Genomic DNA, 16,572 nt, shown 5'->3' with positions numbered 1-16,572 from the left:
TTTCTCTGGCGAATAAAGTGATATAACGCAAGTTTTTACGTGTGGCCTTGGGCCGGAAGCCTCGGCAGAAATACTCACTTGAACCGGTTTCGAAAGAGTGTTTGATCTGTCTAGTTTACCAGCTTTGGCACAGAGACAACGTATTCCTGACACCTTTCAGATAATAAGTAAAGGCCACTTGCACTACTTCGAGGGCTGTTCGATTCAGAGAACGTATCGGGGTCAGGCCAGCAGGCAATTCACCGTTAGCAGACTGACTGGTACTGAAGCTCAAAACAAATTCAGATTTCGTCTGTTTTCTCTCCTCAATCTCAGAGAGCCTCTTTATCACCATGAAAGCAGCCGCTGCTGCCGCAACAAAATCATCGTGCCTGTCTTCTACGCCTGGGCAGACGCATCTCCAGCAGGCAGTGCTTTGTGTAGCACGTTCATGAGCTTGCGGAGTTTGTACGCTGAGGCACAAAAACGAGACATCCGAGGGAGCAGAACATGGAAACAGAGCACTATCTCACATAACATGGCTGGGAGTCATGGAGGAGCATCGGCAATCAAAACCTCATGAAGTACAGTTCCGCCTTACAACTCTCTGCCTTTCCATCGGGGCAGTATCAGATACGGGTTGACCAAAAGGAATGATGAGTGACTGTAGTTCTATACACTGGACGACACGCTTGCTTGCCTGTACTTCCGATCGACTGGCATGTTGAAATAAAATTCATGGATTCGCTACGGCACGGAATCACGCGCTAGCAAGCGGTCACCTGCCCGCAGGTCTTGGACTGCACTTTTCAGTAACGAGCTAAGATGTGATGGCAGAGATTTGTTGCATAAATCCGCTATGCCTTGATAATGCAAGTTGAATATGATGTCGATCTCCCGAGCACAGGGTGTGGCGCGAAGCGATGTTGCAGAGTCGTCAACCGGGAAACTGTGCTTACCGTTGAGAAGGGAGATGAAACAGGAAACCCCAGCAGTCGAGCAGACGCCAGTGAAGAGAGACCGCTGGAAGGTTCCACCGCGGAAGTAAACGTAAAGTCGATCTTGTTCCATGGAGAAGCAGATGATGCACAAATCCCGGATAAAGAGGAGGAGCTCGTATGTGCTCAGGAGGAGATGCCCAGCACAGGATTGGAACAGCTTCGCTGTTGAACCTTGACGGATCCCTACAATGCCAAGTAACATGCTAACGCATAGGACAACCAAGTTAATGCTTGTGTGAACCGTGGTCCAGCTGAAGTGCCCGTGAAGGCATTCCGGATGAATGGTGATGACCAAGGCGAGAGCGAAGTTTCCCACGTTGCAGATGATGTTCAGTACCCACTGCAATGCCAGGCACTTCACAGAGCTCTGAAAAAAAGCGGCTTCCTCTTCGTCAAAAAGCTTGAAATACCACTTTTTAGAGACATCCCAAGATGAAGACGCCTTCGACTGGCCGTTACTGTCGCCCGTGGTGCCACTGCGACCACCTCCAGGCGAATGTACCAAATCCTGGAAGTTTTCCTGCAGGATGTCCGCCATTATCTTCCCCTTTTGTCCTGTTGTAGTCAGTTTTGCTTGCGTTTTCTGCTAGGCATGTGGTTGATACCGTCTCTCGCAAAAATTCCGCTAATCGCAGCCGACATGGCACTCCGTCCTGAGCATAAAAGTCACGGCAGCTAGCCCGAGACTGGCAAGTCAGAAAAGTCTAGTCGTGTACGAGAAGCATACCCATTCAAAGCAACAACTTCGAAATACTGTATTCAAGGCCTTGCAGAGTGAGGAGAGTCAAGAAGGACATGAAAACACGGTCCGATCCACGACGGCAATACGTGATACATGGGAATGAGGAGCCCCAATGTATGCAGCGAGAACGGACCACAAAAACAGCTTCGAGAGGCAAGCGCCGAAATAGCACTCTTTTTCCTTCCCGTAACATGACGCAATAACGGAAGCAACAAAGCGAAAAGGGAACAGGAGTGGGCGAAGGAAGTTTCAGCAAGCGAAACAAGCTCGGGATGCTATTGCTGACGAAGGCCTCCCGCCCGTCGTGTCTTGCACGGCAAGTGGCAAGACTCCTGTTGTCTTTCACGGAGTGGTTCCATTGATCCCCTTTGTCAGAATTTCCCCGTGAAAGGCATTGTTTTAAAGGAAACACTACGTCCTGATGGGATGCCCTTTCCGATTGTTACCTGGCCACAACATTGCCACTTCCGGCACTGCTAGCGGCATGCTTCTGCACAGCTGGTGAGAGTCCGCCCGGTTGATGAAGCAGATTTCATGTTAAGCCGACAGACATCAGACCCCCAAAATGGGTGGTGCTCTGTAGCAGTGACGCCTCACTAGGAGTGGTGAAAGAGAACTTTCATTCACCTCTACGTCATTGTAAATCCAAGGGCTGGTTTGTGTAGTGTCTTTCTCCTTGACCTGCAGCAGCAACTAAACAAAGACTTCGTGAGTCCTGGTTCATCGGGTGAATCAGACGAGTCCTTGGCTTTGCAATGAACATGACGGCTGGAAACCAATTTTTCTGTCATCCCTGGGGGGAACCAGTCGACCCCCTCAGAGCCCCTGCAGGCCGGAATTGCTTTTTATCAAGGAAACATTACTGTAAATATTGAAGTAGTGCTTGTGGCTGTGCCAGTTAGCTTTCCCACATTTAGGCATGTGTTAGGCCGCTGCGGGCACTAGATTCAGACGGACGGTTTTGGTGGCAGAGGCTCCGAGAATTACAAAAACTACGTATTAGAGGGGGATCGACACTGGGGTGTGAGACATCGTCATTGAAGCATAACCTAGTTGCGTTACCAGTGATTCGCGCAGAAGGAAGAAGTCGAAGCGCCATTGTTCACATGTTCTGTGAGTATTCAGGCGGCCCGCTGTACAGCCGAACACACGAGCTCGACTGGAAGCTATTGCATGAAACATGAAGTCGCTTGCAATAAGCAATGCCGCCTCAGAATAGCACGAGACATTCCAGGTACCTTTCTCTGGATTGACAACGGTCGAATGTTTGGGGTGTTCTTGATTTGTCCGGTCGAGCAGCCGTTATTGAGCCACAGGACCAGGGAGGTGCCACGCTTATTAATGCTTCTGTCAGGGTGATATTATAACTCGTTTCAACGTTCAGCACTCGCTTGAAGAGCTTGAAGTTTGTAGAACGCCAGGAAGTTTCGGGGGAGTCGGCGGTGCGAAACAACAATCTGGCGGTCTTTGTTTAGCAACGGTGCGCACGCGGTGACGTCTGCTTTTCTGCCTCGGCAGTCTGCGCGCTTTCCGCAAGAGCCACGGGTACTGCTTCAGAATCGATGGTCACTCTGCTCTGGGAGGTGGATACCAGTGAGCCACATGATATTGGATTTGCCCGAAAGGTAGAGATGAACACCATTCGAAGGGTTATAGACGATGTGAAGGACTATTGTGCCTACGTATGAGCAACTCGCGAGTATCTTCCATGGCACCTGAAAAGCCCTAGAGAGTCAAGTGATGCCATGCATACATTGCGAAAAAATTTCCGAAGAGAAAGCGGAGAACAAAACACTGCGGACGAATCCTTCACAGCGCGCGCTCCAATCCATTCTTGAATTGTGAACGGGGATGCCAACTCAGTGTAAACACGCAGATCCCCCAGAGCACGCAACCCTTGCCAGAGGACAACATCGACAAGGGAGTTCTACTTTTAGCGGCTTCCTGTCGTGACAATTTTCTCCTATGGAGAAAAGAATCAAGATCACATAAGCGGGGAAGCTTCGTCCTTTCCTGCTTTCCCCGTGCACCTTCAGTCATGCAACCCCGACAAACGAACGCTCATTTGAATCCCGTCTTGTCAGGCGACCAGACTGTTTCATACACTTCTGGCAGATTCCTGAAGGATCAGCCTTCTATTTTGGGAAGTAAAACGCCCTGCGATCTGGGGAGGGGAAGGGTCGTGCAACGGCAGCGTTGACATGCGATCTCTCCTGTGCTTGGAAGTGGCTCCGCGAGGACAGTGGACTACACCAATATGCTTCTAAACTGCTTTGTACCAAACGTGAATAAAATCGGTCAGCTCTGACAGAGCGTCATTTTCAAGACCGCTGTATTCTAGCCACGAGTGGAGGGCTGCCTTGGAAAGCGAGTGCTTCTGTTCGGTCTCGGTTTCCCTCTGCGCTCTTCAAAACGTACTTTGCTCTAAACGATTTCAGCCAGCCACACTAGCACGTGTCGTTCTTATGATTGACGCCGTCGACAACATTTACGTTTAGCGAGCAGGCGTGCAGCGTCGTGTAATCGGTGGTACCCGAATGTATGCATATTCCCTCGAACTACGAGCTAGGCTTCCACAGTACAAGGTGTCGAACCAATTTCACATCACTCAATTTCTGTAATGTAAATACTATGGCAGGCGTATAGAGCTTGTCTTCTCGAAAAGCCTTTCCTCATCTGTCGGCGAACACGGGTCCTGCAGAAGAACGAGCCCCTACTTGTCACGCAGCTTACGTTCGGCAGAGTATGATCGTCAATCATTGGCAAAGTATGTGTTCAAGTGCGTAACGACGATGATGTTCCTTGCACAGAGCTGTCGCGTTCGTCGACCGAATACGGAAGCGCCTAACAGAGACGCCTGCGAATCTCTGGATCCCTTCAAATCAGTTGTTTCTTTTACATCACACTTAATCCCCTTCCACGTAGCCAGGGGTAACGTCTGCTCCCATCCGCCATTTTTTTTGCTTCACGTTTATCGCGTCCATATTTCGGCGAATTGCCACGCAGCCAGCTCACACGTTCTCTACGGGAAACTGCTGCTTGCGTCTCGGGAGACGTGGCGAAGCAACCAACAAAGCGACCCGCCCGATCTCTGCTGAAAAAATATGCCGGTGGAACGCCTTGATTAGTGTGAGCAGAAAGTCGTCGGCGTCACGGTGCAAGTCTATGGGAAAACCTGGGCCGTCAATGGAAACGTGGATCCAAGCTGCGCCTCTAGAAACGGGCTATGTAGTAAAAAAAATACAGGCTTATATGGGAAGAAGGGTGTCGCGTTCGAAAAGGAAGAGCGGGACTCGGACCGTAGGACGCCAACCCGCGGCCTCCTAGAGAGGGGAACTGTTGGACTTCGGAAAAGGCTACAGCTGGAGTAATGTAGGGTCACGTGTGCTGATATCCATAAAGGGGAGATCTCTCTGTGTGTTTTCTGTCCTTTTCTTTTAGACCCTTACCGATTCACGTTTGACGTTTGCGGTGTCTTTTCGCTCTTCAAAGGGAGCGTTTCCCGTTCCCTCCAACACCGTACCGGGTGCGTGGGGAGAAACTCTCTGTAGCACTTTTCTCGTCGATCCCAACTTTTTTGGTTTTTGCAAAGTCTTGTGAAGGCAACTCTTCCGTTCAAATTTTCTCGGTTCCATTTTCTGTGCTCCTGTTCCAATTGCCGTGGACGTTTCCACAAGAGCCTGTCGGCCACTCCAGCCTGCGTAGCATCTTCCCGTCCACGCCCGTTTTGTCCCAGCGAGCTTCGTCATTCTCCCGCGTACCTTCCCCCGTTTCTTTGCCTTTCGCCGCTTTTTTTCGACTTCCCTTTCGTCTTCGACGTAGACGAGTTCCTTTTTTCTGCAGGAATCCGCAGTCCCCGTTCCCGTCCTTGTTCCGTTTCGGCCGCCTCTCACCCGCTTGCAATCTGTTCTTGGCGTTTGTGCTGTCTCCCGTCTGGGTCGGAGTTACTCGCCGCGCTCTGCTGCACATCCCACTTTCGTTCTGCATCCTCCCCCCGCGTGGCGCTCTGTGTCGCGAGCCACAAGCTCAACCTTTCCAAAATGGCTTTCGACTCACACAACAACGGCGCTGTCGGTATGCCCGAAGACGACTCTGGCATTCCGCTGCCCTTCGTCGAGGATGAAGTCGCCCAGGCCCAGCCGAACTCTGGCGAAGTAATGCAGATGCTTCAAGGACAAAACCACCAGAGTCTGGAGCAGGGTGCGGCGGCGCCCGCGGACGGCGCAAACGCCGGAGACGTCGCGCATGCGTTCGGAGAAAACGCCGATTCGAGGGAAGGCGCGCGGAATGAGGAGGAAAACAGCGGCTCCCCTCCACCCTCATCTGATGCCGATGACCCCTCCAGTGCCGCAGGCGCCGACGGACAACGCTCTCCACCCCAAGAACCGGACAAGGAGCTCCAGATGCGCAAACTGTTTGTCGGTGGACTCAGCCGCTCGACGACAAGTAAGATGAGGTTAAAGGGCATCGCACTTTCTTCAACGCGTGCCCAGACGCTGTCGCGGTGTGTGAAGATACTGAAAGAGGATGGCATACCAACCTGCTGGTGTTGCGAGTGCCCGTTTTAACGTCTGGTAACAACCGTAGTCGAAGCTTCAAGCTCGCTGCACCGAGCACTGAAGCCCATCATTTTCTGTTTGCCGATATTTTTTTGTTTTCTTTCCTTCCTCCTAGCGTCGGAGAGAGGGAGTGGCGTGGAAGGGGCAGGGGAGAACCGGGTGACTTTAGGTGGGAGTTTTACGAAACGGCGAAAGTTCCATCCTGTACCCTTGACACTGGAAACCTTTTTCATCGGAAAGGAGAAAGGCTGGGCGGAATCGCAGACTAGGGCCTGGGCTTTGAATGACACGGACGGATAGCAGCGATAATTCTTCTTTTTCGTCGGTGGATGCGCTCGTCTAAGCCGTAAACAAACCGTTTACCTACAGCTGTACGGAACTCAACAAACTTCAGGGCAAAGATCTTCATGTGTTGGTCCGTTTGCGTTGGTAGACCGACTTCGCATGTGTTACTACTTTCTCTGCCGTCTCTGCAACAGCTGACAGCCTTCGCACCTACTTCCAGCAGTATGGCGACGTAGCTGACAGTGAAGTGCTCTTCGACAAGTTCACAGGCAGGAGCCGAGGCTTCGGTTTTATCACCTTCACAACTCCGGACCCGGTCGCTCGTGTTGCTGACATGCGCCACACTGTCGACGGAACTCAGGTAGGCGTCTTCTTTCGTTTTGAACAGTGGCAGGAACTGTACACTCAGGCAAAATGAGTGCCAGGACATTGGAACGTGCATCGGTGAAAGATGGTGTGTATACCGGCGGCAACATCCGTTTTGACGTTCAACAGGTGTTGGCAGGTTTTCGTTTTCTCCTCGATCTTTCGAGGTGAACAAGTGGAGACAGGCGCTGTAGACTAGGGGCAGCCATCCCGAGACCCAGGCTCGCAGTGGAGGCATGAAAATCATTCAACAGCAGTCACCTCTCCGCGCTTGCTCATTTACCGCGTAGCTGTTGATTGTTTGGGGTACGCATGTGCCCAAGAGCCGAGACACAAGACTCATGCAGCTCCCAGGTTTCTCGTCGGCGCCGATTCACAGAAGAAAAGAAGAGGTAGAAGGAAGACTGGGGAGGAGCAGTTGACCGGTTGGTCAGGCAGAACTCTGAGGGCGTAACCGAGCGCGTCGAGTGTCTAGGTTCTGGAAGCAGACGGCACCGTAAACGTTCTTCTCCACAGTAGCGGACGCGAACAGACCGTGCGGCGGAGGCCGTTTGTTGACTAGCGACTTCAAAAGTCCGAGTTGCTAGAGGGGCGGAGAATCTGCCGTTCCGCTTCGACAGAAACGACATGGTTGGTCGCGCAGTGAGCGCGTTCCACTCTGCATGCACAGTCAGCCAGCAGTCGGCAGCGACAGGAGCAGTCAGGCGACGGAACAGGCGTTGCAGGTTGGCTGCGAGGGCACTGCAGGAGAGGACCGAGGGTGCCGTTGTTGACCAGCGCAGAGCGAGTCATGTGTTTGATCTTCTGCGAACTTTAGTCGCAGCGAATCTGTACTTGCCCCGGTGTGTTTGGTGTGTTGTGTTTCCTCCTTTTGGGCCTCGTCTCGCGTGCCTCGTCTCACAGTTCCTTCTCTTGTCTGGCGAGCAAAAGAGGGTGTGGAGCGCTCCGCCGGTCCATTCCGTCTTCTCCCGTGTCCCGCCTCCCGCCGCGCTTCCCACGGGTCGCCTGCTCGCGTTCCCATCCCCTGTGCTTTGCTCATCCGCGTCTGAGAAAGGGAGGAGGTCGGAGAGAAGAGAGAGTGGTGAGAGAAAGCTGCATTTCGCTCTCTGCACGCCGGAACCGTCGTTTGCTCAGAGAGAAGCGGCACACAGCGCGTCCGCCAGCGACATCTAGTCTGCTCTGCATCTCAGACATGCTTCAGTTTCGCATCTGCGCACCAGAGAGGAGAGCAGCGGTTTGCCTGTATATGTGCTGAGAAGACGTTTCAGCCTCCCAACGCGTGGCAGAAGCGCCAAACCAGAGTCACGCGCTTCTTTTTCCGCGCTCAGTGCATGCACGTACTCGCTGTCGAAATCCTGCTTCGGTGGGTGCCCGCGGCTGTCTCCCGTTGTCTTCCTTTCCTGCTTTTGTGCCCTCGTGCAAATGTTGTGACCACACGCTCGTCGACGACTATAGTGTCCAGTTTCTTCGCTTCTTCGGTCTCGCTCGACGCCAGAAAGTCGAAGCGCAGCGCCGCAGAACTGCATGCGTCGCTTTGGCATGTCGCCTGAGTCTCCTCTTGGCTCTGCACGTCGTCTCGGGCGCATCTTCCCCGTTCTTTCCTCCCGGAGCGATCGCGTCTTCCTCCGACTAAAGTGGCCTGAATAGAGACGATGGTTTGGGGGCGGGGGGGGGGGGGCGGGGCTGAGACTGTGGCCTGCGCATGCAAAACCGAGGGCATTCTAGAAGCATAAGAAGAATAATCCTTCGACATCGCACTTCTGTTAGTCGTCTGTCACTCAAGACGAATTTGAAAGGAAAAAGGATGTCGACGCCGCGAGTTTATCGTCAGAGACATAGGCTGCTCTTTCAAGGTTTTCGATATTGACCGCCCCGAATTCTCCCCTTCTCGAGAAAAGAGGAAGGACTCGCTGAAAGACATGCGCCAAGCCGCCTCGTTCTCCCTTCGTGCGTCGTGGCCGAGTGGAGGCTGTGCTCGAGTTGTCGAATTTGACGGCGCGTGTGTGGCCTGTTTTCTTCTGTTTCTTTCATCGATCGTCCGTTTTGTTCACTTTTCTCCCCCTTGGGGTATTCTTTCTCGTTGTCATGGGCGCAGGTTCGTCTGTTGTGTTGTCTGTCAGGTCGAGGTTCGCAGAGCCATCCCGCGTGAAGAGGCACGAGACCACGGCGGCCCTGGCGCAGATCGTGACGCTGGCCGGCTCTTCGTTGGTGGCATCAGCGACGATGTGAACGACGGTAAGAAGGCCGAACATCGAGTGTAGTCTTTTTCGGAGATATGTGGGTGTATGTACGAACGTGACGGTTTGAAATGTGTGCAGCCCTGGTGGAGGCACGGAACAGAGTAATACAAAGTATATCGGAGCGACGTAGCGGGTCCGATACACGTGTCTGCACATTGCAGTTGCTAGCTCTGTGAATCGGTTTACGCGTCAAAGCGTATCTATGGAAGCGGCTTTCTGTGCTCGATCACAAAAATCCGACGTGATGGGGAAGTAAGTGATGGGTGTCGCATTGTGTACAGGCACATGTGCGTATCCATGCGTTCTTGTGGATGTAGTGCATGCTGGTGAAACGTACGAATAATGAACGCTGTCAGGCGAAGGTCTTGAGGTTGTGATGTTTGTTTTTTCAGAATCTCTGCGCGCGTATTTCCGTCACTATGGCGAGATCCAGTCAGCCAATGTGATGGTTGATCGACAGAACAACCGCCCCCGTGGTAAGACAGAATTTGTGGCATCTGTTCACATTTGTACAGTAGGAAAGAGACTACCAAAGTGAAAACCATGATATCCGTACAGCTTGTGTACAAATGTTGGTTTTCAAACATACGCTCGATACCAGTATACGTATGCACTCGTCTGATCTACTGTGCCCAGAGCTGACTGGACTAAGTTTGTGTGGCGCTCTGTCTCTCATGTTTAGAGATGCGTGCCCTTTTGTATCTGCATGGCCTTGGAAAGAGCTCAAAGGTCAAGGACCGGCGCGCTCGATGTGACAGACTCGCATTCCTGTCTGCATGTTGTACGCCTATACATGTATGCGTGGACACCTTACCAACGCATACGTTTGTGTATATTCAGTACAAGGTGGAAATGGATTCATAGGTTCATGTCAGTGTGTCTTTGTTTTGAGATTACGTGTGTAGAGAACACAGACGTGGCCGCTGTAGCGTTCATGAAAAGCGTTGACTTATCCCTGTAGGTCGTCTCCCTATGTAGGCGTCCGCGCAGAGCATTGTAAGATCTCGCATCTGTGTGTCTCCTCTTTTTATCAGGCTTCGGTTTTGTCATCTTCAGAAACCCCGACGATGCTGAGAAGGCCATTGGTTCCCACAAGAAACTCGGTGTTCATGTAAGTAGCTGTTGTGTGTGCTGATTAGGCAGATTCTGTATCTCTCTTACAGCCCTGCCACGCAGCTTGACACTAGCGATAAGCAATCTGTAGAGTTTTCGTAGATGCGCGTGCAAAAATACACGTAAGAGTATATATATAGGTTGGTACATAGAGCTGCTGGTTGAAGGAGTGAGTCTTCAGGTGTAGAAGACGACGGATCTACAGCAGTGTGCGTGGGTTCGGGTGGTGGGTCGCATGCAGAAGACCTAGCTCTCAGCATTGCTGTATATCTGCATTTATCTGCCTTTAGTGGTCCTGCAACATGCTTTGTTCGTGTAGTCTCATAAACCGTAAACCCTGTATCTTCGCCTGTCTTCAGTGCGAAGCGAAACGTGCACAGCCTCGTCAGTCGAATCGCGATCGCGGCTCAGGCTGGGGTGGCAACTGGGGCCCTGGCGGCTATGGCGGTCGAGGCGGCTATGGAGGCAGAGACGGAGGCTATGGAGGAGGCCGAGGTCGTGACTACGGCAACTATGGCCCTCCTGGTGCAGCAGACCCTGGGGCAGGTAAAGATGCGTTTCGTCTGTATGTTTCTCACACCACTTCAAATTGTACCCGGATGTTTTTTCTATCATATTATTCGGTGCTAAAAGGGGGGGGGGGAAGACCCAAGGTCGTTACTGGTGGCGATGTACGGGAATCTCAGAGTGCCTCTGTGTACGTGCGTCTGCTGTAAGGGAATTTCGGAGGAATGCTCATCGGGGTGTCGTCTGTGGAGGTGAATCTCTCTCAGTTTACATCGGAAGAAGGGGCGGCTAATGCACAGAATTGTTGGGATGGTAAATTCGAAGCAGAGCCGTGAAAGTGCATGTGTGAACACTGGGTAGAAACACAGAGGTGTAGATAGTATGCAGGGAATTGATGTGCGTGATGGTGTTTATTGAAGGCGTGCGCTCTCGTTTTTTTTAGTCTGCGTTTTTGTTGGGGCCGTGTAGACTTTCATTTTCCGATTCACATCCATGTTTGGTTTTCTGTGCATCTTAACTTCAGGGTATGGTATGGGGGGTCCTGGTGGCATGTACGGAGCTGGTGGTTACGGTGGCTACGCGAACTACAACCCGTACTACGCTGCGTACTACGCTCGTAAGTCGACAGTGTTGAGGATCGGAAGGGAATTGGTTTTTTGCGTTTCATTTGACATGTATTTCCGTTGTTCCTCGTGTCGGATTTCTGTTCTCCCTCCTCGCCTGGCACATCGGTTTCCTCGTCCCTCTCTCGTCGCTCTCTTGTTTTTTGGGTTGTGTGACCCCTTCTTTCCTCAGGTGTCTGTCGTCTGGTCCATTGTATCGTCTTACTCCGCCGGTGTGTCATCCCTCGTTCTTCTTTCCCGTTGTAACTCCTCCTGTGTGGAAAATGTGCACTTCTTTCTTTTTCAGAAATGGCTGCGTACAGCGCCATGGGAGGCTATGGCGGCTACGGCGGAGCTGCAGGAGCGCCTGCGTATGGTGTCGGCTCCGAAGAGGGCGGCTACGGAGGCTCTCCGGCGTCTGGTGGTGCAGAACGAGGCAACCGCATGGCTAATCGGTCGACACCTTACTAAATAGAGATGAAACTGAAAGGAGATGAGAACGAGGCTGCAGAGAGAGAGGGATATATCCGCAGAGTGGTGGTGTTATCGTGCACATAAGAGGTTGCTGACTGAGTCTGAGACGTCGACAACCGAGTGGACTGAAAGGCAAGATAGAGGAGGAAAAGAATGTGGACAGGCAGGAAATGTCGACTCTGAAGAGGTTGGGGTTGAGAGAAAGAGGCTGCGACACAAAAGTCACTGGCAGCGAAAAATGCTGCTGCGCCTCAGGCAGTCGCCAGTAATTGAGAGACAGAACACGTAGGAGGAGAAACACGGAAGAGAAGCTAGTCAATTGCTGCGACCGAAGTCGATTTTTTACCTCGTAAGAGTCTACGGATCGTGGCAAGTGTGTGCTTGTCAAGGAATGATGTGTTCGACCGCAGTTACCGCTGTCTGGTGGAAGAGTGGCACTACGCAAAAGACGAGGAACAGGAACGCGGTGCCGTGTTTCTGTGTCATTTTTATTTCGCTGCTGGCTACTGAAGATGGTTTGCAGAAGGTTGTGGCGACGTCGGGTGGTCTTTTTCGTTTCCTTTTCGTTTGTGTCTAGTCTCTGTTTTGTGTGCGCAGGGGGGTGTTTCTAGGAAAGAGGATGGGGTACACAAATGCAACGGTATATGCGTTCGTGTGTGTACTTGTGTTCACGTAACTGATGACGGAGCAACGACGAGACACGACTGTGTCGAAATTTTGTGGTTAAACAGAGAAATATAGGCGTTCGTCTTGCGTTGAACATTCCGCGTCGCAGCTGTGTAAACACAATCTTACACATGTGAGTGTGTACATGTTACTAAAAGAGTGTGCTCTTTTCTGATGTGTCGGTCTGGCGGATGTAAATGTGCGTATTCACCTGAAGGGAGAGGGAACAGAAGCGACAAGTGAAGCCGTAGCAGAGAGATCGAGGACAGTTTTCTCAGACGGCCTTTACGAACAGTCTCTCTCTATGGGGGGTTCGGGATACGCAACGAAACAACAGATGAGATAGGCGGCACAAGCCGAAAACGCCGCATGAGTTCAGCGTCCAACGAGTGCGAGGGGCGGAAGAGGCAGTCCGGGTTTCGTAGGAGAGATGTCCATTTATGCAAGTGTGGATGTATGCGTTTGTACGTATACGCGTAGATTCCTGCGTGTATCTAGAGATAGTGAACTAGCATTACGTTCTCAAAGTGTTTGGTTCACTGTGTCTCGTTCATTTGGACTGTTCAAGGGTGCAATTTCCGTTACACTGGGTCGAACGCATGCTATCTTGCGAATGCGTTAATTTTTCTTTTTCCTTTCTGCTACGTTTTCGACGTCGTTCCTGTGTTAATTTCTCTCGCTAATCAATTTTTTTCTGTCTTCGCGGCACGTCCCTCCCTTTCGAAAACCTTGTGTTCCGGCACAAATCAGTTGTTGCTTATACCGCCGCCAGTTAGTTTTACTGCTAGTTCCTCAGCACCTGGTTTCCTTCTTACTGAGTGTCCCCAGCGCGTGGAACCACTTGAGTGTATTTTTAAGCTTCAACCTAGGAAGCCCATCGTACTTTGCGCACCCTGCCAGAATTACGTCCATTTGACAGGTGTCTACCGGGGTTGCAGCTGGGTTGTATTAGTGCCACAGTTTCGTGACGGGTGTATTGCTCAGAAAAGGAAGTTCAGAGAACCAAGGCTTGTATCATTCGTGTAGGAAGGAGTGACACAATGGAGCGTCACAGGCCCACTGTCTGCGTACCGCCCCAATGGACTTTTGGGGTGCGTCCACCTCGGCAGCCTATATGCCGACTATTTTTCAGATTGGGAAACAATAGGCATTTAGTCTGCTTTCAGATACACTAGCACTACATGCCAAAAGCGGGTGTGGCTACAGTTTCCAATAGCCGAACCACGCAGTACCTCTGTCGAAATGTCACATCGAAGTTGCAAATAGAAATATGGCTGATAGTTGAAGAGGATGACGTTCGAGTAGCTCATACGCGGTCTTTGGGACTCGCGATGCTGCAGCGATTGGTGTAAAGTCGCCACTGGACAGCAGAGAACCAGGAAATGCAAACACAGTCGAGCCATGAGCGTGAAGTGTTTCATCGGAAATCGTTCCGAAAAAAAGCGAGCAGCGCTGTTGTTATTCTCGTCGAAGTGCAGAACCCAGCGCTGTCAGAAAATTATCCGGTTCACTCATCCCTCTTCAGATACTCCGCCGCGTACAACTTGTGAAAGACGGCAGTCGCCGTCTACGGTCGACCAAGCACCCTAGTCAGGCATGCGTATTCACCAGGAAGCATGTGTGGTCTCAAAAAGTTTCTTTCTAGTTGTCAATTCATGAAATCCTTTGTCTGACTCAATATTCAGAGCCTGGTAGTCGGAATAGAAAAGGCTGCACTCGCTCTGGATCGCCTCTGGCTACTGAGACACTCGATGCTTCTGATCGAGCTACCAGATCCGCTTGTCGAGTGCCTTGTGGGCACCAGCACACACTGTTCCATCGAAGAACTCCAATTTTCCACCCGCAAATGAAGATACATAAGCTGTGTATCGTTGGCACTTTTTCTATGACAGCCATCAATGCTGTGTTCATTCCATCCGCCGACCCTCAACCGTCAAGGGTCCTTCGATGGTTAGCGTGTAATGCAGTGTCACACCTTGGTTACACTGAAGCTCATACCGGGCAGCTTTTTGTTCTAGACTGTGTGTGTCCAATCGGGTCCTCCGTTCTCAGGCACATGTGAGCCCACTGTTATGATCCGTATTCCCACAGGAACGAGTTGCTATGGCTCCCTTCAGTGTTCGAAGCTGAAAGGCGAAATTAGACGTTCTCTTCTACGGCTTTGGCATACGCGAACTCACAGCATAGATCTTCCGTCATGTGGTATCCCCGCATCCGTTATCAACTGGAAAGACCACGCTGTCAGCGAGGCTTTTCTCACATGGGATCATTAATAAGGTGTCTCTCTTCTCCATTCATCTTTCCTTTTTTGCCATCTTGTGGACATCTTGTCCTGTTTTTGCTTACGCACACCTGGGAGCAATAAGCCCAACAACAAAATCGTTTCTGAACCTCAACACTCCCTTCAGCTTCCATCCTTCCGCGCGCAGCGTCACATTTACTTCGGATGAGATAACTCATCTTCATCCGCCCACACAGAGGCGCACAATACCGATGTCCATGGCTTTCCACCTCCGCATGACTCCTTCCCCCTCTATGTACCATACAGGCACACAACAACCCACACTGCAGTCCTCAACGCTTTCGAGAGCACTTTAAAAGAGAGCGAGGACGCCATGATTGAAGTTGCTGCTCTGGAGGCAACTGACGTCGCCTGGGACCCTTGTGGTGGGTCTGTGATGATGGGTAGCAACTATGAAACAAGACACTGTCGATGTACGGGAATACGAGACCATGGCAGCAATTCGGGCACTGACCCCAGATGCATATGAGACGTACCTAAAAGAGCGTGCCGTTGCCACAGTAGATGGAAAACAATGCAGCGACGAATGGAGGGAATGCCCCGCTTTCCTGTGTGGCACGCCGGCAGAGCAGGCAAAACGTGATATGGTGGCGGCCGACACCAGTATCACGTCTTTGCTAGGAAAGAATGTCGCGGCAGTAATGGTCGATGGTGACTGTGCGTTGTATGTCCGCCTGCAATTAGAGAAGGCATGCAAAGAGAAACTGCTTCTTCTTGAGATGACATCGGACACGTGGGAGCAGCTTTTTGGTACGACGATCACACTGAGTGGTACGACAGATGACCAAAAGTGATGCCCCGCAAAGTGTTGACTCGCATTCTAAAGCTAAGCAACGGCCTGCATATGTGGAGACACTTTCAGGGCAGACGGCAGGGCTGAATGCTACTACAGGAACACTGGATACAAGGGTTCAGGGATCCGCAAGAGAACGTCACTCCAGTTCTTCTCAAGTGTTGGCAGAAACACGAGCAACCGGTCTAAGTGACAGTGCTCAGGCGCTGAGGATTGACGCATTGAGGGCCACGAATGTCAAGGAGGAAGCGAAGCGCATCATGGGTGCCTGGAAACGCTCCCGTCTTCTCCGAACGAATATCCCGCGCAGTGGAGTGACGTGTCGTGGACTACAGATAGAGGAACCAGAGACATTTGATTCGACGACACACAGCGACACGCAGGTGTCGGAAGCCAGAGAAAAACAGGCGAAGCGAACAGACGCGCAAAGGAAACACTAGACCTCATTTTCAGTAATCAAACAGCATCGCTCTCTCAAACTGCTCAGCGGCTCGTGGCATCCATATCCGTCCTTCGAAGCTGGCGACCTTTCGCCATAGATAAAGGAACGGAAAGCATGCTATGTTTAAAGTTCGGTGGATCCTGATCATAGACCGAGAGACGGAACAGAAGGAACGATTAATCCTACTGGTGCAAGGGTGGCAAAAATTCTTTCCTCTGGGTGAAGTTTCGATGCTTTCAGTTATTGCCAATGCTGAATATGGTGTATAAGACCAAACTGGCAGTGTATTAGACAACGGAGAGAGAGATGAGGCACATAACGCCCCGTTCCCTGTCCTCTCGCGGAGGAGATCACCACGCTTCAGGGCATCGTCCCAAAAGGACGAAGAGACAGGCATGAATGTGATTCTCAAGACACGATGGCAAAGTCGGCATCACCGAGAACACCGCATGTCATTAGATCCGTTACCCGTTCCTCCAAAGAATTTCGCAGCGTCTCAGC

The 16,572-nt window shown here is 51.5% G+C and overlaps 3 protein-coding genes across 3 annotated transcripts; 2 read left to right on the top strand and 1 right to left on the bottom strand.

Annotated features, from left to right (window-relative positions):
• Window positions 1–67: 67 nt before the first annotated feature.
• TGME49_264600 (hypothetical protein) lies at window positions 68–2,131 on the bottom strand. The gene is made up of 2 exons (XM_002368548.1): window positions 939–2,131; window positions 68–452 (listed from the first exon to the last, which is right to left on the bottom strand). The coding sequence occupies exons 1-2, from the start codon at window positions 1,516–1,518 to the stop codon at window positions 379–381; spliced, it is 654 nt and encodes a 217-aa protein (XP_002368589.1). The 5' UTR covers window positions 1,519–2,131; the 3' UTR covers window positions 68–378.
• A 395-nt stretch (window positions 2,132–2,526) lies between these two features.
• Window positions 2,527–13,372, top strand: TGME49_264610 (RNA recognition motif-containing protein). Its single transcript, XM_002368549.2, has 8 exons — window positions 2,527–6,168; window positions 6,761–6,927; window positions 9,053–9,167; window positions 9,565–9,648; window positions 10,207–10,283; window positions 10,645–10,831; window positions 11,316–11,408; window positions 11,702–13,372. The coding sequence occupies exons 1-8, from the start codon at window positions 5,763–5,765 to the stop codon at window positions 11,863–11,865; spliced, it is 1,293 nt and encodes a 430-aa protein (XP_002368590.1). The 5' UTR covers window positions 2,527–5,762; the 3' UTR covers window positions 11,866–13,372.
• A 142-nt stretch (window positions 13,373–13,514) lies between these two features.
• TGME49_264620 (hypothetical protein) lies at window positions 13,515–15,954 on the top strand. The gene has a single exon (XM_018781370.1). It carries the CDS (start codon window positions 15,229–15,231, stop codon window positions 15,628–15,630), a length of 402 nt encoding a protein of 133 aa, XP_018636331.1. The 5' UTR covers window positions 13,515–15,228; the 3' UTR covers window positions 15,631–15,954.
• The last annotated feature ends 618 nt before the right edge of the window (window positions 15,955–16,572 follow it).

Source organism: Toxoplasma gondii, chromosome IX (genome assembly GCF_000006565.2).
Source record: "Toxoplasma gondii ME49 chromosome IX, whole genome shotgun sequence".
In the NCBI taxonomy this organism is placed as follows: domain Eukaryota; phylum Apicomplexa; class Conoidasida; order Eucoccidiorida; family Sarcocystidae; genus Toxoplasma; species Toxoplasma gondii.
This window is presented reverse-complemented; position numbering and strand designations above follow the sequence as displayed.

Excerpts from the sequence above, each read along its gene's own strand:
- TGME49_264620 (XM_018781370.1), top strand. The coding sequence starts at position 15,229 with ATGAAACAAGACACTGTCGATGTACGGGAATACGAGACCATGGCAGCA.
- TGME49_264610 (XM_002368549.2), top strand. The coding sequence starts at position 5,763 with ATGGCTTTCGACTCACACAACAACGGCGCTGTCGGTATGCCCGAAGAC. Across the intron at positions 9,168-9,564 it reads CAGCGACGATGTGAACGACG|AATCTCTGCGCGCGTATTTC; the intron begins GTAAGAAGGCCG and ends TTGTTTTTTCAG. Across the intron at positions 10,832-11,315 it reads TGCAGCAGACCCTGGGGCAG|GGTATGGTATGGGGGGTCCT; the intron begins GTAAAGATGCGT and ends TCTTAACTTCAG.
- TGME49_264600 (XM_002368548.1), bottom strand. The coding sequence starts at position 1,518 with ATGGCGGACATCCTGCAGGAAAACTTCCAGGATTTGGTACATTCGCCT. Across the intron at positions 453-938 it reads TTTCATCTCCCTTCTCAACG|CGTACAAACTCCGCAAGCTC; the intron begins GTAAGCACAGTT and ends TTTGTGCCTCAG.